Source organism: Sporothrix brasiliensis (genome assembly GCF_000820605.1).
Source record: "Sporothrix brasiliensis 5110 chromosome Unknown Cont15, whole genome shotgun sequence".
Lineage (NCBI taxonomy): Eukaryota > Fungi > Ascomycota > Sordariomycetes > Ophiostomatales > Ophiostomataceae > Sporothrix > Sporothrix brasiliensis.
In genome coordinates, this window is record NW_024467134.1 from 555,512 (window position 1) to 579,289 (window position 23,778).

Consider the following 23,778-nt stretch of genomic DNA (forward strand, 5'->3'; position numbering starts at 1 on the left):
AAAAGACAACCCAAATAGAACGACACATCACCGTGATTGCGCCTCGTCGTTGTGGACTCAATCTATCAATCTATCAATCTAAATTCGATCATCGTCCTCGGGCTCTTTGCAAAGTGCGAGAGCGACAGAACGGCCGCGCGAACAGGTAAACGCAAAGGCAAAATGGAAGAGGAGGGTGTGTTGACGATCATGGCAGGCAGTGAGGCATTGACATGGGAAAGGGAAGAAGAAAGGGCCAAAATAAGAGCACAGGAACAGGAAGAGACGTGAGAAGGACGGCACGAGGTGAGAGAATGGAGAGTGAAGGGAACAAAACGGGAAAGAAAAGGGGGAGTGGAGAGCGGAAGCCGGCAAGGCCAAGGATAAAAGCAGGAGGATGGGGATGCGTAAGAGTAGATGGACATTCCAAGAAATAAAGAATGTACAGCAGTCCGAGGGCAAGAACTGGAAAAGGCAAGAAGAACAAAATAAAGGAAAAAAGAAAAAGAATTGAAAGGCTGCAGCTGTAGGTTTGCATGCAGACGACATGCAGGTGAACAGGTTGGCATGCAGAGGATCGGCCACGACGGAGAGGAATGGATCCCGGTTTCGTTGATGTTCCTCTCTGTTCCTCACTGTTTCTTTTCTGTTCCTCTCTCTTTGATTTATTCCATGCCCAAATATTTTGTGCACTGACAATACTCCATGCAAATTGAATAGGGCAGGAGAACATGTCCGCCGTATATTGTGGTGACGGGCGGGCACGACGCCGGGGATATGCTGGGCATAAATACATAAAGCACGTACACAACACAGAGGAGATGAGAGAAAAAAAAGAAAATGAAAAGAAGAAAAAAAAGACATAAAATAGTAAAGAAAGCCCTCGCATTTAATACTAGAAAACAAGCTTCCAGTTTCAGCATAAGGTACACGGTCCATACAACAAGTCAACAGCCTCACCTTCCACATCTCAACGTCCCGTTGCCCCAGATCTTTCCAACCGGCTGAGATACCTCCCGGCGAGAAGCTCTCTCGATCGACACATCTCCATTTCGTGTCCGTTTTATGCACTGACGATGACGTGAGGGTCCCAAAACGGGAAACGAAGTACAGAAAAAGAACCCCCAAAGAAAAAGGCCAAATAGGAAAGCCAACCTTCCCATTGGGACCTCAGCATGCCGTTGTAAAAGGACTCCGTACTTATGCGGCAATGCTCAACGTCCCAACTTCCCCATCGGACCCGTAAATAGCCTTCATAGCCGGGGAGTCTATTCCTAATTAAGCTTAGCGCACCCGAAACTGCCATGCAAACCAGTCACCACAGAGTCTCATACTGTGTACTGAACAGCACTGAACGACACTGGACGACAGTAACAGCTGTCACTGGTTGCAAAGACAAACCGCGGACACGCAGAGTTGGACTGCTGAGGTTGAGATTACGTCGTGTTGACTGACCGTCCAACTTAATAGCTGTCTTTTATGGTGGCCAATTTGAGTGTGTCGCTCTTTCCTTTGTTTGCGTGCGCTGCACTGCGTTCTTGCCTGGTTCTTGTCCCGTTCTTCCCCCGTTGCTCCTGGCCCCTCGCACCTGCCATCCCTTCGTTTGTCGCTCTTTCCATTCTAGCCTTATCGACGGTCGCCCTTTCCTCATACAAGTTCGCTGAACGTCGTACTTCGTAGTTGAGAGTTGTGAACTATGCCCCACTTAAAATCCAGCCGGCCATCTGAAACTCTCTTTCGGGACCGAACGATTTAACCGCCCGACCTGTCCAGCTGCCGAGTCCCCATTTGCCCCTGTCGACCCTCTCGACGTTCGCCAGCTTCAAAGCTCACCCCTGCTGCGACAGTGCTTTAATGCCACACTGTGCAATACACACGGTCGGTCTCTGGCACCTCTCACCTCACTTGCAGTCGGAACGCGACGCTGAGCACCCTTTTGCTTACAGAAGCATACAGGAGCCCTCAAGCTCCTCGTCACCCCTCAAAGCTGGCCCCCAACGACCAGCGGGTGGCTCACAAAGGTGCGTCGAAAGAGGAGAAGAAAGGGGAGAGGAAAGAGCACGAAAGGAGGGAAACGACGGGTACGAGAAGGGGAGACAAGCGAGCTGCAAAAGAAAAAAAAAGATAAAGGAAGAAAAAAAGAAAAGAAAAAACAGAGAAGAGAGAGTGAGAATGAGAGTGAGACGAAAAAAGAGACGAAAACCGAGCAAACAGCACGTCGTATCTTCCTGCATCCTCACCCGTCTCCTTTCCAACCGGCACCCCTCTCTTCGTGCACTCTCAAACTCGACAACCAGCCTTTTTCGACACGCTTTCCTGCGTGTCTCGTTTGCACCTCTGGACCGCCTTTCAACCGTTTACAACCGTTTCTTCTACTTTCCCATCCTTCTCTCTGTCTTGATTTCTGCTCTTTCTCGTTGCTTAACCCACGCCCCTGGTCGCCCGCTTTGCTGCTCTTTACCCTTTTCTTGCCCCGCGCCACTTCACCCCATCCCTCCCTTCTGTTCCGCGCAGCTGCCCGTCTCGGGAGCGAGACGGCACTTTTCAACTCCTCTCCTCTCCACGCTTGGCTTCCCTCCCAACGGCTCCCCTAACGGCTCCCTTTTTTTGCTGACTACGAACGCACCGCGGTACGCGATCCCGCGTCCTACCGGTGATCATTGTATGTACCGTACGCAGAGTGTACGACTGTGTTGCTTTGCGTGCTGTCGTGCTGCGTGAACGGCATGTCTTTAATATCGGCCTCTGCAGGGCTACAAGGCTACAGGGCTACAAGGCGACAGGGCCATAGGGCCACAGGGCCACAGGGCCACAGGGCCGCAGGACAACAATGCATGCACAATACTGACGCGTTTGACAGCACGCGCCTCGAGACCGTCTTGTCGTCTCCAGCCAAGGAGCTTCACTGCACGCGGCTGACGGGAAGCCCTTTGTGTAAGTTGACGTCTTTTTTGTCTTTTGTTTTTTGGTACGGTTTCTGGTACGATGCACTCTGGATCTTGTCTGTGTCTCTCAACCGCTCGGCGTTCCACAGTGAAGGTGTCGATGCAGAGGACTGGCCCCTTATGTCCCCTTATGTCACCTTCTCCTCATTCCCTCACGCCCTGTTGTTCCACATTGTGTGGGCGGTGGCTTGTCTTGTCCCTCTTTGTATCTTGTGGGTTTAAAACTTACTCATCCTTTTGACTGCTGGCCTGCTGGCCTGGTTGCATGTCCTTGTCTGGCCTGGTTGCATCCCGGCAGCTGCGCCGACTGGCTGCGTTTGTTTTGTTCTACTTGTCTGCTCTCCATTCTGTCTGCTTGTCTGACGTCCTTGTACAACATCCTCCTGCCTCTGCTCGGAGACTATCTGTACCCGAACCTATGAAGTGGCTCCACCCTATGGGGTATCACGTCTCCATATCATTCCACGTGGACTAGCTGTTCCTGGTCTTGTCCATCTTTGGCCATTATTCCTGTCATGTCTTGCCATATCTGGAATTGTCTGGAATTGTCCTCCTTGTCTGAAGGAGCGCGTACAATGTACTGTGCAGGCACTTGAACCCGGGACCTGGAGTCGTGCAAGTGCAGATCGACTAAACAAACGGCGTGCACAATCCCTGAAGCACCATGTCCTGGCCACTTGACTTACACCGTGGAGCAGTGAGCCGATCCGATCCGATCCGACGTGATACGGTGTGAATCCAACGGCTTTGTTGGCGTCGTGTTGTTGATGCTTGACGTTGATGAGGTGGTAAAGTGGTGAAGAAGCGACGACGGTTTGTTGACTTTTTTCTTTTTCTTTCCTTTTTCTTTTTTCTTTTCTTTTTCTTTTCTTTTTCTTTTCTTTTTCTTTCTTTATTTTCTGTTGATTATTTTTGCTGCTTGGCAGTCTGCTGCCGTCCGGTGTTGAGCGTGTTGTGCCGTGTCGTGTGAGTCTGCTCCAATGCTCACATCGACACAAATCGTCACACCGATTCATTACACGCATAACTATCTGCGCCGCTTGCCCGTTGACTGCTGCTCCACCTTGGACCGTTCTCTTGTGCTTCTAGAATCTAGGTTGCGTCTTCCACCCGTTTTCTGTTTCCTAGACGGCCTGCCTTCGCCACACGTCCCGCGTCCGTGTCCCGCGTCCTGCGCTCACCCCTCTCCCATTCCGTTCTGTTTCGAGACACCGCTGTGCCGCAGCCACAGAATCGAGACGCTTTACGTCGCCCCTTCTCCTCGACTCCTCGCTCCATTGGCTCACGACCCTCCGACGATCGCCTTCCTGCCGCGTCCTCGAACCCCCCTCCTCCCCCTTTTTGGTCTTTTCTGCCTGCTTGCCTCTTTGATCTGCCGCCCGGGTGCCATCTGGCCTTGTCTGGCGTTTTGCTTGACTGTCTCTGTTTTTGTCTTCTCCCATCCAGTGCCCTCCTCTCTTTCTTGACACCATTTTGTTCTCTCTCCTCTCTTCTAATTCAATTTTTTGTCCCCCCAGCCCGCCTCCCTTCCCGCAGCACCCTTTTCTGCACCCTTTTTTGTTGAATATTGCCCTTTCCTAGAAGAAAAACGGAGACAGCCAACAAGCAGAGCTACAAAGCCGTCTAACATTTGAATATTCTTCTTTTGAACCTTTTGAATGTGCGTGTGTGTGTGTCACCTCTGAGCATTCGCCTGTTCTTCGATCGTCGACTTTTAGTTGCCACATCTTATCGACAACTCGTCTCCCGCCGTCTTTTCTGCATCTTCGTCTGTCATCCATCATCTGTCTTCTGTCATCGGCCATCTGGTCCAAAACTCTCACTCTTCGTGAGCTTGTCAAGGTACGTTGAACAACAAGAAGAAACAAGGCATTTTGTCTTCCTCAACACAGTAGAGCGTGCGGAGCGAGCAAATCAGCCCCCTAAAGCCAGACGAGACACCATCACAAGATCAAGTCTGGCCAGGACGAAGGAGGTCCGGCTTTTATATTGCATGTTCCCCAGCGGGAGCCGACTGACCATGGATTGACCCAACTGGCCTGGATCGCCCTTTGCCTCCCTCACCTTTGGCCATCCTTGTCTCTTGCATCCAGAGCCATGGCCGCTTAATCTACAAAGCGGGACTCGGACGGCCTCGATATTAGATTGTTTCTCTGTTTCTCTGTGCCTCATTTCTCTGTGCCTCTTTCCTTGCACACTCGCTCACTCTACACCCCCCCGTCTACTTGTGGTATACTTTCATTCTACCTTTAAAGCGGTGCCAACGCCTGGTCGTTCCGTGCCCACGTTTGTCAAAGTCCACGTCTGCCTCTGCCATCGACCTGTCTGCTCCGCGTTGCCTCCGTGTTGCCCCTCACCCCTTGCCCTCCCTCACATGGCTTGCCCTTTCCTACCCTGCGTTGCCCTGCCCTGGCCAGGCCCCAAGATCCTGTCGCCCTGACGCCCCGTCCCCTCGCTTGATCTGGACGTTTTCGTCTTTTTTTTGTCTCTCTCGCCCTGTCATTTCTTTCGGATCCGAAACTGAGCCTCAGCTAACCCGAAGACCGTCACTTCAGTCCCTTGTTGTCTCTTGGCCAGCAAGCACACGAGCGTCCGTTCTTTTTGTCCTCGAGTCTTCGATCTACATACGCCCGCGCTCCCTGTCCACGGCTCAACCCGTTCGACTCCCGAGCGTCGGCCCGTGGTGCGTCGCTGCGAGGTACGGCCTCAGCACCGGCTGTTCCGTGATCTCACGGCTTCGAGTCGTCTCCACGCCTTGGGGTACAAGAAGTCAAAGAAAAATACAAAGAAAAAAATAAAAAAATACCGAAAACAGAAAAATAGAAAAACAGAAAATCAATACAAATAAAAACAACGAGAGACTACCCAACAGCCAACCAGCCACATCACTCCCCGCCATGGACATCCCTGGCGAGACACCCTCTCCGCAAGGGATGCCCATGCCGGGCTTGGCCGGCATGTCTGGACCTGGGCCCGACCCCCAACATATGGGCCACCAACAGTTGCAACAGAACCAACTTCAACAACAACAACAACAACAACAACAACAGCACAGCCTGTTGCCGCAAATGTCGGCCGCCGACGCCGCCGTCGTCAACAAACTGACGCGCGGCCACTCGTGCGTGCTGTGCCAGCAGCGCAAGGTGCGGTGCGACAAGAACAAGCCGTGCGCCAACTGCGTCAAGGCGCAAGTGGAGTGCCGCGTTGTCCCGCCGCAGCCGCCGCGCCGCCGCAAGAAGAAGCCGCACGAGCGCGAGCTGGTCGAGCGCCTGCGCAAGTACGAGGCGCTGCTGGCCCAGCACGGCGTGTCCTTTGACCCCGTGTACGACGCACATGCATCGGCACATGCCTCGCACGGGTCCCATGGCGGCCATGGCGGCCATGGCGGCCACCACTCGACGATTGACGAGGTCGACGAGCTGCAGAACGACCTGGTCGGGCTCAAGACGTCGCCGTCGTCGAGCAACCAGGAGTACTCGTCCGAGGCCAATGCGGCCACGGCCGAGCGCCTCAAGTGGTCGTACCGCTCGTCCAACGAGGACACGCTGCGGGACGACGACGACTCGTCCGACGACGAGCTCGAGGGCTCCACCATCCACCACGCCTTTGACAGCATGTTTGACAACCAAGACGGCTTTCCCTTTGTCATTGGCGGCCAGACGACCAAGGTGACGGACCACCACCCGCCCGGCATCCAAATCTTCCAGCTGTGGCAGATCTACCTGACCAACGTCAACCCTCTGCTCAAGGTCACACACACACAGACGCTGCAAGCGCAGATCATTGAGGCGGGCGCCAACGTGGCCAAGATCCCGCGGCCGCTCGAGGCGCTCATGTTTTCCATCTACTTTATAGCCATTACGTCGATGAGCGAGGAGGACGTGCAGAGCACGTTTGACGAGGAGAAGGCGCGCCTGCTGTCGCGGTACCACCGCGCCGCGCAGCAGGCGCTCATCAACGCCGGCTTCATGCGCAGCCCCGACCTCGTCGTGCTGCAGGCGTACTTCCTCTACCTAGTAAGTCTAATTCCCATCGCACTGCCCACATACCAACAGTCGCAGATTTGCGTGCGCCAGTACGTCGACCCGCGCTCGCTCTTCTGTCTGATTGGCATTGCTGTGCGCATCGCCCAGCGCCTGGGCCTGCACCGCGACGGCACCCAGTTCGGCCTGCCGCCCTTTGAGGTCGAGCTGCGCCGCCGCCTGTGGTGGCAGATTGTCGTCTTCGACAAGCGCATCGCCGAGATCACCGGCTCCACCATCACGGCCCTCTCGTCGAGCCACGCCGACACCAAGTTTCCCCTCAACATCAACGACACCGACCTGCACCTGCACGCCAAGGACGCGCCCACGCCCTATGTCGGCCCCACCGAAATGCTCTTTTGCCTCACCCGCGTCGAGATGTGCACCGCCGCCGGATCGCCCGACAGCGGACCGCCCCATGCGGCGGCGGGCGGCGCGGCTAACCCTGCCACCACCACGACCGGCACTAACAACAGCAGCAACAACAGCAACAATGCTGGTGGTGGTGGTGGTGGTGGTGGTGGTGGTGGTAGCGGCTCCGGCAGCAACAGCAACGCCAGCGGCGGCTCGCCCGCCTCCGCGCCGTCGGCACAAGCGTCCGGCGGGGGCAACCCGTCGTCTTCCGCGGCAGGCGCGACTGGCGCCAACAACGCGGCCGCTCCTTCCACCAACCCAGCCCCACCGCCGGGTAGTGCCGCCGCTACGGTTGCCGCCGCGACCCGCAAGTTCCACTACTCGCCGAGCCCCAGCTCGCCCGACGTCGTCACCCACATTGTCAACCAGACGCTGCCCAGCGACCCCGAGAGCTACTACAATTACATTGAAAACACGTACCTCAAGTCCTGCGACCCCAAGATCCCCATGCACTTCTTCACGCTCATGATGACCCGCCAGGCCCTCTCGAAAATGCGCGTCATCAACTTTTTGGCCCGCAATGGGCCGGCCGCCGCCGCCGCCGCCGCTGCCGCTGCCGCTGCTGCCAACAACAACGGCAGCGGCGCCTCCGGCTCGCCGTCGTCCAACGACGCCGCCACACCCATGAACAGCAGCCACAGCCAAGGCGGATTCAGCCCGATGGGCGGGATGAGCAGCTTTGGCGGTGGACCGGGCGGCATGGGCGGTGGTCTGGGCGGCGGCATGATGGGCGGTGACATGGATGACATGATGGGCGGCATGGGCGGCGGCATGGGCAACATGATGGGCGGCATGATGGGCGGAATGGGGGGGGTGATGGGTGGCATGATGGGCGGCATGGGCGGCATGGGCGGCATGATGGGCGGCATGGGTGGCATGATGGGAGGGATGGGTGGCATGGGCGGGATGATGATGGGTGGCGGCGGCGGCGGCGGCGGCGGTGGAGGTCCGGGTGGCATGATGATGGGCGGCGGCATGGGTCCGCCCACGACTGCCTACGGTCCGCCGCCGCCACCTTCGCACACGCAGACCCATCTGGTCCCGCCGGCCCCTCTTCCGCCGGCGCCGGCGCCGCCCGTCGTCGACGACGCCGAGCGCGACACGCTGTTCATCGAGGCGATCAACATGGTCGAGTACGACAACATCATGCAGAGCGCCGACAGCCTGCGCGGGTTCGCCTGGTACACGTACATGCACTTCCCCTTCCCCGCGTACATGTTCATCGTCATTGAGCTGCGCACGCGCAAGTCGGGCGACCTCGTCGAGCGCGCGTGGGCCGCCATCACCGAGAACCACGACCGCCGCGGGCTCATCCGCAACCTGCGCAGCCCCATCCACGTGGCCTTTGGCGGGCTGTTTATCAAGGCATGGGACGCGCACGAGGCGGCCGAGGCGCAGGCGGGCCGCACGCGCACGGCGCCCAAGTTCATCCAGCTGCTGCGGCAGACGATGCCCAAGATCAACGCCAGCATCGCACAGCAGCATCAGCATCAGCATCAGCATCAGCATCAGCAGCAGCAGCAGCAGCAACAAGGAGTGGTGGGGGCACTTGGAGGTGCTTCTGGTGCGCCGCCGCAACGGCCGCTGCCGACAACGAGCAACAGCAGCAACAACATTGGGAGCGTCGGTAGCCGAACCGAGGAGGAGATTGTTATGGAGGAGCCGGTATCTCGGAAACAGCAACAGCAACAGCAACAGCAACAACAGCAGCAGCAGCTTGCGCAGGGTCTGCATCCGTCGTCGGCCTCGTCGACGACATCCTCGCCGCCCGCGGCGCAGCAGCAGCAGCAGCAGCAACAACAACACCAATCACATCAAACACACCAATTACATCAACCACATCCACATGCGCTGCTTCAACAACACCAACAACACCAACACCAGCAACGCCAGCATGCGCACCAACACGCACAGCACCAAGTACACGGACCCGTCTACGCGCAGCCCACCGGCGCCACACAGACGCCCGGTGGTGGCGCGGGCGGAGGAGGACAAGGCAGCGGAGGAGGACCGGGCGGACCAGGTGGACCAGGTGGACAGGGCCAGGGAGGAGGCGGACAAGGACAAGGCCAGGGTGGCAGCGGGCAGTACTTTGACGGCCTCGGCACGCCCCAAATCATCGGCGGGGTCAGCATGCCCGACACAATGGACTTTGGCCCGATGGACTGGAGCTTCTTTATGCAGAACGAGTACAACAGCAGCGGAAATGGTGGCGGCGGTGGAGGGGGCGCCGGCCAAGGTGGTGGCCCGAGCCCGGGATCCAACCCCAACGGAGCCGGACCTGGGTCCGTTGGACGTGTTGGTCCTGGCAATGGCGGCCCCGGGGGCGGGCCAGGCAATCCCGGCGGGCCAGGCCCAGGCGGCCAGGGCGGTGGCAGCAGCTATGCGAGCATGTACGGGCAGCCAGGCCACGGTGGTTAGGGTGGCTGTCGTTCCTGTGGCGACTGGCTGCACACGTATTGCATCACTTTGGAGGACTCCCTGTTTTGTTTGTATTTTTACATTTTGCCTCTTCGTTTTTCGTTGGTCTTCGGTGCCTTTGGGCTCACATTCGTTTCCTTGCCTTGCGTGGGCAATGCATTATACCAAAGAAGGAGTCCAGGGTACGGCGTGGCATTTTCTGTCTTGTGTTTTCATTTCGCCATTTCGTTTGCATCATCACGACATCTCGACATCTCGACATCTCGGCTCATACAGACTTGCACTGAATTCAAAACTCCATCTGTTTCCACGCATGGTATCATAAAAGTACATTTTGATTTTTGGGTTGTCTCTATCCAATGGTTTCTGTCTATAAAACAAACAAAGCGGGCAAGAGCGGTGATGGCCATCATCCCTGTCGTCACCACGAATTCGTTGAAAACCTTGTTCACTTGTTGTTTCTTTATGTACAAGACAACGCCCTCCCCCCCCCTCCCTTATTTTTAAACACCGCCGGAATGCAAGCTGAGGAAAAGGCGCATGAGAATGGGAATATGCTGACGGACAGCGTTTGTCCGCCGAAATGAAACGAAATGGTAGGCAGATCTAATTCGCGAGCGGAGAGTGTGTTTGGCCCTATGGCTTCTTTTCGTTGTCCTTCTTTTCGTCCGTCTTGGCCTCTTTGGTCTCCTTGGTGGCCTTGGTCCCCTTGGTCTCGCTACCCTTCCCGCCACCCTTCCCGCCGGCCTTGTCCTTGGCATCGCCGTCGTGCTTGTGTGCTGGGTGGTTCGTCAGGTTGTGCCAGATGCTCTTGAGGAAGCCTTCGTTGTTGTGCGACGCCGGGTCGTCGTCTTTGGAGGCCGGCCCCTTGTGGCCGTCGCCGGCCCCGGCATCGGCACCGGTCGCGCGGCCGACGTTCATGATGCGCTTGGCCGTCTTGTCGCCCATCTCGTCGGCCAGCATCTCGACAATGGTGCGCTGGTTGGCGGACAGGTACTTGGGCATGGCGACGCGGAACTCGACGCGCAGGTCGCCGGAGGCGCCGCTGCCGCCGCGGCGCGAGCTGCTGCCGAGCTTCTTCATGCCCATGCCGGACAGCGTGACGCGGTCGCCGGTGCTGGTGCCGGTGGCGACGCGGACCTTGACGGACCCATCGAGGGTCGGCACGGTGACCTCGCCGCCGAGGACGGCGGTGGTCAGCGGCACCGTGGCGGTGTGCAGGATGTCGGCGCCGGCGCGCGTGAACTTGGCGTCGGCGGCGACGCGCACAAAGACGTAGAGGTCGCCGCGGACGCCGCGGACGCCCGAGTCGGGCCCGCCGCCCGCGCGGCCCGTCAGCGCGGCGTCGCCCTGGCCGTCGACGCGCAGCCGCATGCCGTCCTCGACGCCGCCGGGGATGTCGACGGAGATGGTCTGGCGCTCGCGCACGGCGCCGTCGCCGCTGCAGGTGCGGCACTCGCCGCCGCGGGGCACCGCGGTGCCGGTGCCGCCGCAGGTGCCGCAGGTCGAGGCCATCTGGAAGCCGCCCTGGACAAAGTGCACGCGCGTGCCGGTGCCGTTGCAGGACGGGCAGCTGGAGCGCTTGGTGCCCTTCTTGAGGCCGCTGCCCGTGCAGGTGTGGCAGGTGACGAGGGGCGTGATGGTGATGGTCTTGGTGACGCCGCGGGCCGCCTCGAGGAAGGAGATGTTGGCCTGCACTTCAATGTTGTCGCCGACAAGCACCTCCTGCTGGAAGGGGTTCCGGCCCTGGCCCGCCGACGACGAGCCGCCGCCGCCGCCACCACCCGCGCGCCGGCCGCCGGCCGCACCGCCCGCAAACGCCTGGAACAGGTCTTCAAAGTTGAAGTTGGCGCCGAAGCCGCCGCCGAAGCCGCCGCCGCCGCCACGGAAGGGGTTGCCGCCGCCGTCAAACGGATTGGCTCCCGGGCCGTACGGGTGGGCACCGCCGGCGCCGCTGGGGTCGCCCGTGGGGTCAAAGCCGGCGGCGCCAAACATGTCGTACTGCTCGCGCTTCTTGGCGTCGGACAGAATCTCGTAGGCCGACTGGACTTCGCTGAAGCGCTCCTTGGCGGTCGCGTCCTTGTTGGTGTCCGGGTGGAACTTCTTGGCGAGGCCGTAGTAGGCCTTCTTGATCTCCGAGGACGAGGCGGTCTTGTCGACGCCGAGGACCTTGTAGGGGTCCTTTTGGGCCGCAACGGGGGCCGTGGCATGGAAGGACCGCCGTTGGGCAGAGGAGGTGGGGGAGGAGGAGGTCTTGGCTGCGGTTGTCCTTGTCGTCGTCGTACTTGTCGTCGTCGTTATCGTCGTCGTCGTCGTCCGTGGCCGGGACGCTGGCCGGAAGGCGGCTGAGCTGTGCTGGCGTGTCTGTGTCTTTTGCGAGCACGCAGAGGATGTCGAGCGGAGTGTGGCCGCTGTCGTCGTCGTCGAGAACGTCCGCCGGGCGGCCGTCTGCTTCGTCCGCGATGCTCGGCACACGTGCGCTGCCGGCGCCAGCGGCCGGGCCGACAGCGACGCCTTGGTCCAGAGGCTGGTGTTCATGGCATGCACGACAGTTGGATGCGGCCCTGGTGGTGATGTCTGCTGTGTTGTCGTGTGCCCGTGGCCGTTGGTCGTGTGTTGCGGTCGTCAACCTGTTTTCGGGCTTCGCTTTATCGAATTCGGGTTTGTGGCCAACTTTTTTGACTGGCGACTTTTTTTGCTGCGCTGTCGTTGGCTGGCGTCGGGTTTTTCGCCGATGCAGCCCGCGGCAGTCCCCAGTGGACCCCCAGCGGCCTATTTGCCCATCGCCAGCACTAATGGCCCTGGCGGGTGGTGGCTTGTGGTAGACAATTGTTGCCTCAGGCCACTCGGCTTAAAACTTTCAGCGCCTCTGCGCGCTAGCGCATGGGCCCACTCTTTTTACTCCCCGACTACGGCGGTGACGCGCTGTTCTGCCGCACCAAAAAAGTCACCAAAATGTCGTTTCTGCGAAACTTCCAGAGGTATCTTGTCGTTTGGTGGCGGCGAAGGAGAATCGCGTTCTGCGCGTTCGGGAAGCTTCGATGGGGCAGTGCGCGGTCTCTGGCTCTGCTCATTTTTCGCACAAGCATAGAATAAAGTATCCATTGGCTGCTCTGTATCGTGGTGGTATCATAAACGCGGCGCTCTTCTGCAGCCTTTCTGAGGCCATCACCAGGTGCTTGTTCCTGGCCCTGCCCTTCCATGGCCATTTCCATGCCCTCTTTTACGCAAGAGCACTCGTATCCTGCCAGAGAAAGAAAAGGTAAAAGGTACAGACGGTGAAGAGGGTCAAAGTTCAACAAAGAAGAGACGAAAAACAAAAACAAGAAGAGCAAGTCTATCGCAATGCCATGGCCACCATGCATGTCCCAAACGCCGTCCTAAACAAGAAGAGGAAGAAAGAGAGAAAGAGAGAAGGAGAGAAAGAGAAAAAGAGAGAAAGGGACAAAGGGGTCCCCCCCCTCATCCATCAATCTCCCGCGCATTCGACCCCATGCGCCGTGGCCGCCGCTGCCGCGCCACTTCGTGCGTCTGTATTTTGTGCAAAAAGTCCACCACAATGTCGTTCTCCTGGCCGCCCTGCCCGTTGAAGTGCTTGCGCACCTGCGTCGCGAGGCGCGCCTTGCTCTGCCGCCGCGCCTCTTTGCGGCGCAGCATCGTGGGCGACTGGAGGCCGATGCTGCCTGGCTGCGAGAGGATCCAGCGGGCAAAGTCGTTGCTGAAGGAGGAGGGTTCGTCGAGGTGGAAGGCGCGGGTGTAGGCGTGGAGGACGCCGCGTTCAAAGTCGGCCCATTGCAGCTGGGCGATGTCAGCAAGCGAAACGAGCGGAGCGAGGAGGGAGGAAAAGAAGAAAGCGAGCGCAGCGAGGACATGAAAGGAGGGAGGGAAGAAGAAAGCGAGCGCAGCGAGGACATAAAAGGAAACGGGAGGAAGAAGAAAGCGAGCGCAGCGAGGACATAAAAGGAGACGGGAAGAAGAAGGAAGCGAGCGTAGCGAGGACACAAAAAGGACACAAACGCGACGACGAACTCACCGTGGGGAGCACGACAGCCGGGACGGCCTGCTGGAGGAGGGACTGCTGGTGCGCAGCAGCAACGGCGGCGGCCGTAGCGGCCGACGCAGAGGCATTGGACGCGGCCGCGGCACGGCGGCCTTTGCTGGAGCCGCCGTTGGCCGTGCTTGCGGCTGCATGGCTGCTGTGCGCGCCGTTGGCCGACGACGACGAGTGGGCGCCGCCTGCAGCCACTCCGGCGCCAGACGCGCCCCCGCCGTTGTGGCCGTGGCCGTCGTCCGCGTGGTTGCGCGGCTTGGGAGGCATTGCGGAGGGTGTGTAAAAGAGGAAGAGGAAGAGGACGAGGAAGAGGGAGAGGAAGAGAGTCGGGGTCACTCTCCGTGTCAGTGTCGAGGAGACGAGTCCGGTCGATCACTCGGCAAGGAGGGCAAATATGTGGACGGGAGACGAGGAGGGGAGGAGGGAAGAGTCGGCGTCGCTGGCAGGCGGCAGAGGTCGCTGCACTTGGAGTATTCGGAGAATGAACGGGCTCGTAGGACGTGGTGCCAGCAGACAGCGCGTTGCGGCCGGTCGTGATTGTGTTGGAAAGTTGGACAGACGAGTGACTGCACGGAGAACGAGGAGAGGAGCGGGCGAGACGGCGCAGAGAGCAAGGGACCTCCCCTCCGAATTGCCCAATTGCCAGTTTTGCCAGTTTTGCCAGTTGCCAATTGCGTGGGCGGCGTGCGTGACTCGCGTGGGCCGTGGCCGATTAGTGGGCTGTGGCAGGTCAATTGGCAGTTCCATTGGAGCTGCTCGGCGCTAAGCCAGCCTTTTTTCTTTTTGTGTCGCGGTCGCTGTGGTTGCGATGCCCACAGCTATTAATTAGTGCCCTCTCTCTTTTTTTTTTTTTTGCGTGCCTTCCGTGACGACATTTTCTCGAGCCAATGCACATTCACAGTTGTCAATCAGCACTGGCGCCTGAGGCACCTGTCAATCGGCTCGCTCGCCCGACGGCTCTTTGGCCCAGCACCACCCCTGGACACTGGACAGGACTGTCGTGTTCCCAGCAGAGCATACTCGGAAAACAACAGCCTTGCGTGCCTTGTTGTGCCATTTCGAACAGTCTGCGTTGAAGGCCTCTGTGAGCTTCTCATGCCGGTTCGGGAAGGACCATCTCAAGGCACCACAGAGTGCAATCTACCCGATGCGCTGTTTCCATGTAGGGAGTCAAGAGCACATCGTACCTGCTCTTGCTATATGATTTCGCGAAGCTGAAAGGGAAGCTGCAAGACTCGTTCTTTCTGTTATTGTCTGGTGAAGTCGAAGAGGACTCGGAGAATAAAATGCCCAGAAGAGGCAGTCACCATCTGCGTGTCGTGTGTGAGGCAGGAGCTGCCACCCTCTCTCCCCACCACTTCTCTCGCGCCTCCTTTTCATCTTCCCCTCCCTCCCACTCTCGTGTTTGTTCCGATGACCTGCTCATTCTGCGGTGCAAGGTATCACGAGTCTTCGCCGTGCGACAACGAGGCGGAGAAGATGCAACTTTTGCATTGTTTCCACGAGTAAAGGCTGGGGAAGAAAGGCACGACGAAAAGACGAAAGGGCGAATGGACGAAAACTGCACTCACAGACGACGAATCTGGCCGTGTGCATTGTTTCTCACAATGTTCTTCGGCCGTCTCCCACGCCGTCGCCCACGCTCTCCCACTCTCCCACGTCCTCTTTCTCTTCTCCCCGCTGGCTGACATCGATCGTCTCCTTCCAAGGCCGCCGGCTTGCATCGCGTCCCACAAAGCACGCCCAGCACGCCTGCATCTGCCCGTCCACTCGACGCGATGCATAATGCACACCCGCCTGCACAGCGACGCAAGGCGACGGTTCGAACGCACCAGTACTGCCACAAATTTCATTTGCTCCTCACTTTTTCTTCCCCTCTCCCCCAACCTCGTGTCGTGTGCTGTCCATCTGTCAGTGAGCAGCCTCTGAACGCTCGTGCACCCCCGCTCTCCAGCTCCCCCCGCTGCCCCTGTCTGGACGTTTTCGTCGACCTGCAGATGAGATGGGGGATGCATGCTGGTGCGGTGCAGTGCAGCACGCACTGCACCCTCCCTTCACGTCTGCACGCCCTGTGCATCTTGCCCTGCGGGACGGGGGAAGAATCGACACTTTGTTGAGCTGGCCTCGCTTGCATGAGGGGAAAAGCGTCACCAAATCAGAGCACTTCAAAATGGTCACATGAGACAAATTCGAGAAGACGATGGAATGAAAAGACGCTCACAGAAACAGAAAAGCAGATTTGGCCTGACGACTCGTCAAAACCCTGCCCTAGGTCTAGGTCTAGGTCTCTAGGTCTCTAGGTCTCTTGGTCTCCTCGTCTGCCCGTTGGCGCCTGTTTCCGCTCACTCCCGCAATCCACACAACCCACATCGCCACGACCGCACAACCCCATCTTGTGTTGCAACAGTAATGGAGCTGATGCCAGCAAGAGATCCACATCAAACAGCAAGGCGAGGACGAAAATGAGAACGAGAAACGGCCTCGAAAGCGTCATTTTTGAAACGCAACGACAAAGAAAGGCTTCTCCATACTCGACATACTCCGTCTTGGTGATGGGCTGGCCACCTGCGGCCCCTCGCATTAGGGCATGCACCCCTTTCCTGAGACGACTTTATCAGTGGTTCCAGTCCCGTTAATTACAGCGCAGGGCTACCGGCTGGTCTTGTCCAGTCTCTCGAGACGACATCATGGGGGGAGAACAAAACAACCAGCATTGTGCAAGATGAGAGGCAATACGAATTACCGCTGGGGCCATTTCGCAACCGCCCGTCCTCTCAACTGTTTACGTCGTACCGGCACGCCGCTTACCACACCGCCCATTGCCCTCGGTGTCGTTTTTGGCAGAAGTTGTACGCTTCAAAAGTGCTAGGTTGTGTTCTCCATACTCCGTATTGGGTTCTGTTGTATCCAAACTTCTGACAAGTGTGGTCTGGCCAGCGAAATTTTTCAACCGGCAGGCATTAGTTTGAAAATGCAACATCATGGCCACTGTTGGGTAGCTGCCGAATCTAAACAATGAAGGATGCACGTCGTACGAATGTCCTTAACCATGTTTAAAGTCAACCTGCATGTTGCAGACCGCACTTTGCCAGCATCCAACTCCCATTATTTTTATTTATTTATTTATTTTTTCATTTTCAGAGCGGTCTTACACCAGACAAAAACAGCGAGAAATGGAACGACGTTCCTGTCCAAGAGACGGCAGTGCAGCGGCCCGTCAGCCCCAAGTTTGTCACATTACGGAGTACTTCTGCCTCTCTTGTCTCCTCCGTCGATCCGGTGCTCCGTGAATGCCACCTTGAAACAATGGCCACGCGGGCTCGTCGACATGCTGTATCGCCTGTCAACAGCGAAACATATGACACGATACCGTACTTCGAGCTCACGTACGATGCATATCATGACAAAACACAATGCAGCACACACAAGAATACGAATCGTACCCAGGACCTTTTAAGCTTTGTGCTAAATGTCCATCGGGCGCAGGGCGCGTCGGGGCGAAGCTGCTGACGGGGCTGCTAGCAAGCTGACATTAGTGGCATTTTCTGTTAACAGGCGCTGTGGCCTGTGGAGTGCCGTCCGTGTCGGTGACCAACACCACTAGCGCGGTGTGCTCGTATTAGTGCTTTAGTGCCTTTGTCTGGGCCTCCGCCACGCCAAACCTCCGACGACACAAGGACTCTCAGCCCAGATGCCATACTATTTTGGGTTACATTTCGATGCTTGACCATACGCAGGACAGCAGCATGAAAGATGGGTTTTGGCATATTCTAGTTTCCTAGTCGTACTGGGCCATAAAACATACGGTAGTCTACGATGTATTACATATTCTAATGTGCTATTCAAAAATAAGCAAACCCAAAACCAATCGAAATTACGTTGTACGTATTCTGTATTGCTCCCTGTTGAGCGCGTCAAAGACTGAAGAGGAGAGATGACCCCCGCTCTCTCCAGGAGTTGTTCTTACTAGCAGTGCAACCCCCGCCCCCATCTTTTTGCGCATGCAGATAATATGGAGGAGGAACAATGCCCAGTGCCCAGTGCCCAGTGCCCAGTGCAGAAATGTGCAGAAAATGTACAGATACATCGAAGTCGGTGTGCGGAGTTGAGACGGGGAGGGGGACGACTTGCTGGTTTCCTTAGAGACCCCTTGCATTGGATTTTGAATTCCGACGATGCACTTACCCCATAACAGCGGAGTGGCTGGGAAATAAAACTCGCGGGGGTCGCATTGTCATTGCAGCGGTGTGAATACGGAGACTCGGAGCACAGAGACAAGGAGAGGATGCGGGCACACACTGCACCAACATGGAGTGCTTGAAAAACTGCACGGCGTTGGATAGACGGGGAGCGCAGAAATGGCGATCCCGAAAGGTGAGAAGCTGCATGTTTTGTCTTTCTTCTGTCACAATTTCGGCGTGGCGGAAAAGACGCGGGGGGCGAGATGCAGAGAGACAAAAGGGAGGAGGCAAACAAGATGCAGAAGTTGGTGAGTCGGTGAAGATGTGCAACTCTTGCCAAGCAAACGTCTGTCAAGGTTGGTATGGACGGAGTACTCCGAACATATATCGTGCATGCTGTACCTTACCATCGTCATGTATGGAGTATATCTAGCCAGAACTAATCCTCACATCACAAGACTATGTTGCACGGCGTCGAGCTTTCGTCTTTAGTTTTACAAACAAGGAAACCGGTCGCATGCTCATTCCAGGAGGGCAAAGAAAAAAAACATTCAGTGCAACATAGAGCAAAATGAGGCGAACCGGACCATTGCCGACCCAGGGCTGGGTTTGTGTACGTAATAGTTTGTTTGGGAGAGCCTGGCGAGTCAGAAGCCGCATCGGACCTGGGCACTGTATTCGTATCATATGGACACCACGAATCTGGACGAGCCATTTGCCTTTGCGGTACCCTTTTATTGCTGTTGACAATGTTGTGTGAGGTACTGCACTTTTTGTCTTTTTTTCCCCCTTATTTTTCAGCTCGTGGATCTCGTCGACCCTCATCTCGCTGGTCTTGCTCCGGAAACAAAGCCCTTGGCACGACATTGGCGAGAACATCTCCGAGGACGTCAAGATGCACATCACTCTGATCCCGTCTTCATTGTTTTTTTTTTTTCTTTTTCTTTTTGGCCTCCTGTTTTCTTTTCCTCGTCTCCCCTGTTCCCTGTCTCGCTCTTCTCACACCCCCTCTTCCCTCTCCCCCTTTCCCCTTTCCCTTTTCCCTTTCCCTTTTCCGAAGGAAAAAAGGCCATCCCACGCCTAGTCTCCGTCCCAATCCCAAGCCACTGGTCACGCCACACGGCCCCTTTTCTGTTCCTACTGGCCAGGTCGCACGCACCATACCATATCGTATCGTACCGTATCGTCATCACCAGGCGACACGGCAGTCCCAGCAGGTCGGCGCTGGTGGCAAGCGGTTTTGTTTTTCGGGCAGTAGATGCCGCTTCCTTCTTCGAGTCACAAGGCGAAACGACGATGTGGGTGACCGGTCTGGGGTTTCTTGCTTCATTTCCTCATCACGTTCCCAAGGGACTGGTCCTGCCCATCACGGGCGTAGGCGGAAACGGGTCTAACATGCTGCAGATCGCTATCGTTTCGATGGTCAATTTCTTTCCTTTTTTTCTGCTGTTTTCTACATTTTTCTATTTTGTCCATTTTCTTCTTTGCTTCCTGTGATTGTTTATCTTGCTCGCCACTCGACTGCACTATTGTATGCACCCCCCTGTTTATGCTCGCAAACTCACAATACACGGGTTTCTCCGTTTCTACGTTTCAGTCCCATGCGCTGCTCATTGCGTTGGCCCCCAAAGGGTTGACGAAGACAGGGAAACAAGGCGAGTAGGTCAAAAAAGGGGAAATTAAAATCAATAAGTTTTAGCAACAGAAAAAGAAAGAAGAGAAAGAACTCGCGAAAAAAAGAGCTTGGCTCGTTAAACGATGCTAATTACTCGTTCCGCGCATTCGCTAAATCCACCATTGGCTGTACAGAGTCGACATACAGATAAATAACCCAACCCAAAGACAACAAAACACGCATAGGCGCCAGGGCCCGGTTTTTCCTGTTAGCCAGCGGGGCAAGCCGAACTGGAAATAAGAAAGGACCTGAAAGGGACTCGTTTGTGATCGATGCTGGTTTTGCTTTTCGAAGCAGCTGCTTCTCACTCGAAAATCCACTTTCATCTTTCCTTCTTTTTACTTGTTACTCGACTCCACACGGAGATGTTTCCCACAGAGGTCTTCTGACGAGTTCACTCACCCGACAACATGACCCTCACACTTGCAATTCGGCGTAGCTGTCGAAGTCGTATATCCCTTGCGTCCTATCTTGACAAGTCTGGGGTCTTGGCCTTTACTAGCTTGGCTACGGGGACATTCAGTACGGAAGTACATATTCAGTAGTCTTCTTTCCTCGAGTAGTCTGTGGGGCCTTGTCTCGTTAGCTGGCGGCAGGCTAGCATGTACGGGACCTCAGAGCGGGGAAAGTGAAAAGAGGCAGGCGCGTGAAGCAAAAGAATAAAGCCTGACGAGGACAATGAAATATCATGGCAAGAAGAGGAAAGAGCGAGGCCGATGGGCTTGCAGGCGATGAAGATGTCGCAGCCTGAACAGGAAAGCGGCACCTCATTTGGACATCGCTCTTTCCTCTCGTCGTAAGATGTGGACTGGGGGCCTCCTGGAGTCCCGGAGCTGGGCCCAACAAGGTAAACGGCTTCGCAAGCCGTTCCTGCCCTGCCCGCGTCTCGTTCCTTCTCTCGTGTCTCTCCACCTCGCTCACTCTTTCCACACCCCTGTCCCTTTTCGCTCTTTCCCTTTTTTTACAAAGACGCATACCCCTGTCCTGGTCAGCCCACCCCCGTCTTTCTCGCTTTCTCCCAATTCTCATTTGTCGTTCCGCTTTCCCCTTCTTCCTCTGACCCCCCCCCCCCACCCCCCTCCATTTCCGCCTTTCGTCTTTCTTTAGCACTGCCGCCACCGTCGACTTCGTCCCCAAGCCCCCATCGTCTCCCCATGTTTTTCCACGTCCATCTCATCTGTCTCTCCTGTCGCCGAGGACGCCTCCCACGAAGGCAAAGAACCCCCCCACGCCGCCCGTCGTTCATCTTTCCCAGCGTCTTGTTTCCATCCCCACGCCGGGTCTCTTTCGACATCTGCTGTGTTTACTAACGACTGAGGACCCCCGCGTACGGCATTCGGCCGCTCTTCGTGCTGTCGTGCTGTCGTTCCGTCGTCCTGTCGTGTAAGCCTGCTGAGCTGCCAAACACAGCTCGCCCATCGCCTCCTTTCTCCTTCTTTCTCCCCCGCGCCCCTGCTTTCCTTTTGCCCTGCATCCCACGTTTTGTTGGATCGACCCCAGATTGCGCACAAAAGGACTGGAAAACCCCAGCAAAGCCAGAAGGAGGCAGAACAATAGACAGAAAGGTGAAGCCGGGTGGTGTACGGAGGTAAGATACAAAGTACGACGTGCCCGTCTCCTTTGTCCCCTGCTGTCGCCCGTCTAGCGTTTTTCTTTGGCCAGCCAGCTACTCCCCCGGTTCCTCTGCGCTCTTTGCCCTTTTTCTCCGTTTCTCCTTGTCTCGCTTCGTTCTTGCTCTCATCGTCCGACGGGCAGCAACTGCTCGCCGGTTGACCTGAACCACTGCCCTGGAACGGCGGTAGTTGTTTGGGGGTCATTCTTCTTCCTTTTTTTCTTTCTTTCTTTTCTTCTTTTTTCCATTGTATTCAACAGGACGGCATATTTCCATTTTGGACATCTTCCACATTACACATCACATCCGGCTTCCGTCTCACCCGAGACTTTCCATCGTCAAACAGTCAACGGAAATCCGGACGCTTTCTTTTGGACCTTCGCCTCGTCAACATCTTGTCCCACTGTGAATACCTCCCACGCCATCGAACACGCCAGCAGGCCAGCAGCCCGAACGCACATCCTCCTCCAGACAAGCACAAAATAGCCCCTCCGCCTCGGCCCACACCTAACAAGATCACCACCCGTCGGTAGCTCCACGCCAAATCCTTCCAAGTCCCCCTCGTCCCCTCCCTCGCATCCTCGTCCTGCCCGCGTCAGCCCGCCACTACTGAGTAAGTATAGATTCGTGGAGTAAATTACGACATACTGTGGTCTCTTTTGTTTCGTTTGTTTTCCATCCCATCTCATAGCGTTGTGCGGTGTCACTTTACTTGTCTCGGGTGCAAGGTCGTCTTTGTTTACTTTGCTCCATACCGCCTGCATCCTCGAGAACAGAATTGCTCGAGTCTCTTCCGTCCCTTCTTTCCTCACTTGTGTCTTTTGACAGTATCTGTTCCTTTTTTTCTTCTTTTCTCGCATTTCTTTTGGACCAGCTTTGCCATCCCTGCTCTGTTCCCCTCTCCTTTCCGTTCACGCGGCCAATCAGCCGCAACCTTTTTCTTCTTTTTTTTCGTCCTCTCTGGAACCGATCGACCATGCCTGGTCCGCTTCGGGGTGTGTCCTGCACGGCACAAGCCAAAACCGCAACCGCACTTCATATTCTGCATCCACTGTGACCAGAACCATAGACCACAGGCATAACATGCATTTCACCCCTACCCGGCCCTGCTGTGGGGCAAAAAAGAGTGACAAAAGCTGCACAAAGCCTGTAACTGTGCGGTTCGGGCGGAGACACCGGGGCTGCATCCTCGACACTTTTTCCCCTTTCTCCTTTCACTCTCTGGATCCGCGTTCCTACGAGGGTCTCGTCTCTTGCATTCTGCAGCCTTCTTCCATTTCGTGGCCTTGTCGTTTCATTGTACTCTCATCTGCCTTTTCGCCCAACACAGTCTCCAGTTTTGTTTCCGTCCTGCATCCTCCCACTGCCTGGCGAGTAATTCCCTCGCTTTGCTTCAGCCAATCTTGGGCAAGACTGCGAAAAGTGCAAAAACTGCATAAACCGCAAAAACTGCAACAACAAAAAAAACGGAAAAGAGGCAAGAAAACGCACACGCCACCAAGTCGTCTCGTGCACACATGGCCACATTCGCCTGCAGGCCCCTTCACCACCACCACACTCACTCGCCTCCTCCATGCGCATATGTTTAGTTACGACGTACTCACCTCGCCGCGACAAAACAACAGAAATATATCATCAAACAGCATACCTTCACTTTGTGCCACACACGGCGTACTCCGTCTGCCCTTGTCCTCTCTCCTCCTCCGTATTGCCCTCGCGCTATTATTGTCACTAGTCCGCCTCAGCAGCGCTTGGTCCACCCCCTCTAGCCTCCTCGCGACACATCACACACCCCCTCCTCCGCTTCTTCCTGCTCCTCATTCCCCTCTGCGCTTCGTTTCCTCCTGGGCGAACGTTCTCTTGTCCGTTCTGTTGCCTCTCGAGTCTTCTACGAAGTCGTTTTGCTTGCGGCCGTTTTCACAGCCTGGCCTGATCAACCAATATCGTGCACCCGTGAAGCCTCGAGTGTTCTCTACTAGTGGCGCCCGCCTCTGTCTCTCTCCAAATCTCTGTTTTGCCGCAACAGGCGGCACCGCATTAATACCACCTCTTGCTCGGTGCACCCATACATCGGTCCTGTGTTCATCCTCCATCCACCCCCCTGGTCGTTTGCAGCAACCGTCTTCTTTCCATTTCCCATGTTTTGCCTTTTCTGTGCCTCTTTCTAATTTTTTTACCCTTCTCTCTTGCTTTTTATTATCACTTTTTCCCTTTTCTTTTTCCCTTTTCCCCCTTCTTCTCTTTCCCGGATATTCTATTCTGCCACCTCACCCAACTGACCTCTCGCTCTTTTGCGCACAGGTTCTGACGCGAAGCTCTGTGTCGCTTCCATTGTTGGCCTGTTGAATATCACGTCTCCCACGCACGGAGCAGTACTCGACGTCTAGCGATCCCCAAGACCTCGAGAAGTCCGTGCCTTCACCACAAAGCCTACCTCTCCGTTAAGCGCATCCGACGCCGTACACCTATGCCCGTCTA

At 56.4% G+C, this 23,778-nt stretch overlaps 4 protein-coding genes across 4 annotated transcripts; 2 read left to right on the plus strand and 2 right to left on the minus strand.

Annotated features, from left to right (window-relative positions):
• Nucleotides 1-5,821: 5,821 nt before the first annotated feature.
• SPBR_05511 (uncharacterized protein) lies at nt 5,822-9,781 on the plus strand (the record flags this gene model as incomplete). The annotated part of the gene is made up of 3 exons (XM_040763775.1): nt 5,822-6,940; nt 6,986-9,025; nt 9,275-9,781. The coding sequence occupies 3 exons, from the start codon at nt 5,822-5,824 to the stop codon at nt 9,779-9,781; spliced, it is 3,666 nt and encodes a 1,221-aa protein (XP_040621969.1).
• A 636-nt stretch (nt 9,782-10,417) lies between these two features.
• Nucleotides 10,418-12,319, minus strand: SPBR_05743 (molecular chaperone DnaJ; the record flags this gene model as incomplete). Its single annotated transcript, XM_040764006.1, has 1 exon — nt 10,418-12,319. One exon carries the CDS (start codon nt 12,317-12,319, stop codon nt 10,418-10,420), a length of 1,902 nt encoding a protein of 633 aa, XP_040621970.1.
• Nucleotides 12,320-13,243: 924 nt separating this feature from the next.
• On the minus strand, nt 13,244-14,099 carry SPBR_06134 (uncharacterized protein; the record flags this gene model as incomplete). The annotated part of the gene is made up of 2 exons (XM_040764396.1): nt 13,244-13,579; nt 13,815-14,099. The coding sequence occupies 2 exons, from the start codon at nt 14,097-14,099 to the stop codon at nt 13,244-13,246; spliced, it is 621 nt and encodes a 206-aa protein (XP_040621971.1).
• A 4,663-nt stretch (nt 14,100-18,762) lies between these two features.
• Nucleotides 18,763-19,676, plus strand: SPBR_06114 (uncharacterized protein; the record flags this gene model as incomplete). Its single annotated transcript, XM_040764376.1, has 4 exons — nt 18,763-18,767; nt 18,815-18,937; nt 19,162-19,387; nt 19,611-19,676. 4 exons carry the CDS (start codon nt 18,763-18,765, stop codon nt 19,674-19,676), a joined length of 420 nt encoding a protein of 139 aa, XP_040621972.1.
• Nucleotides 19,677-23,778: the final 4,102 nt, after the last annotated feature.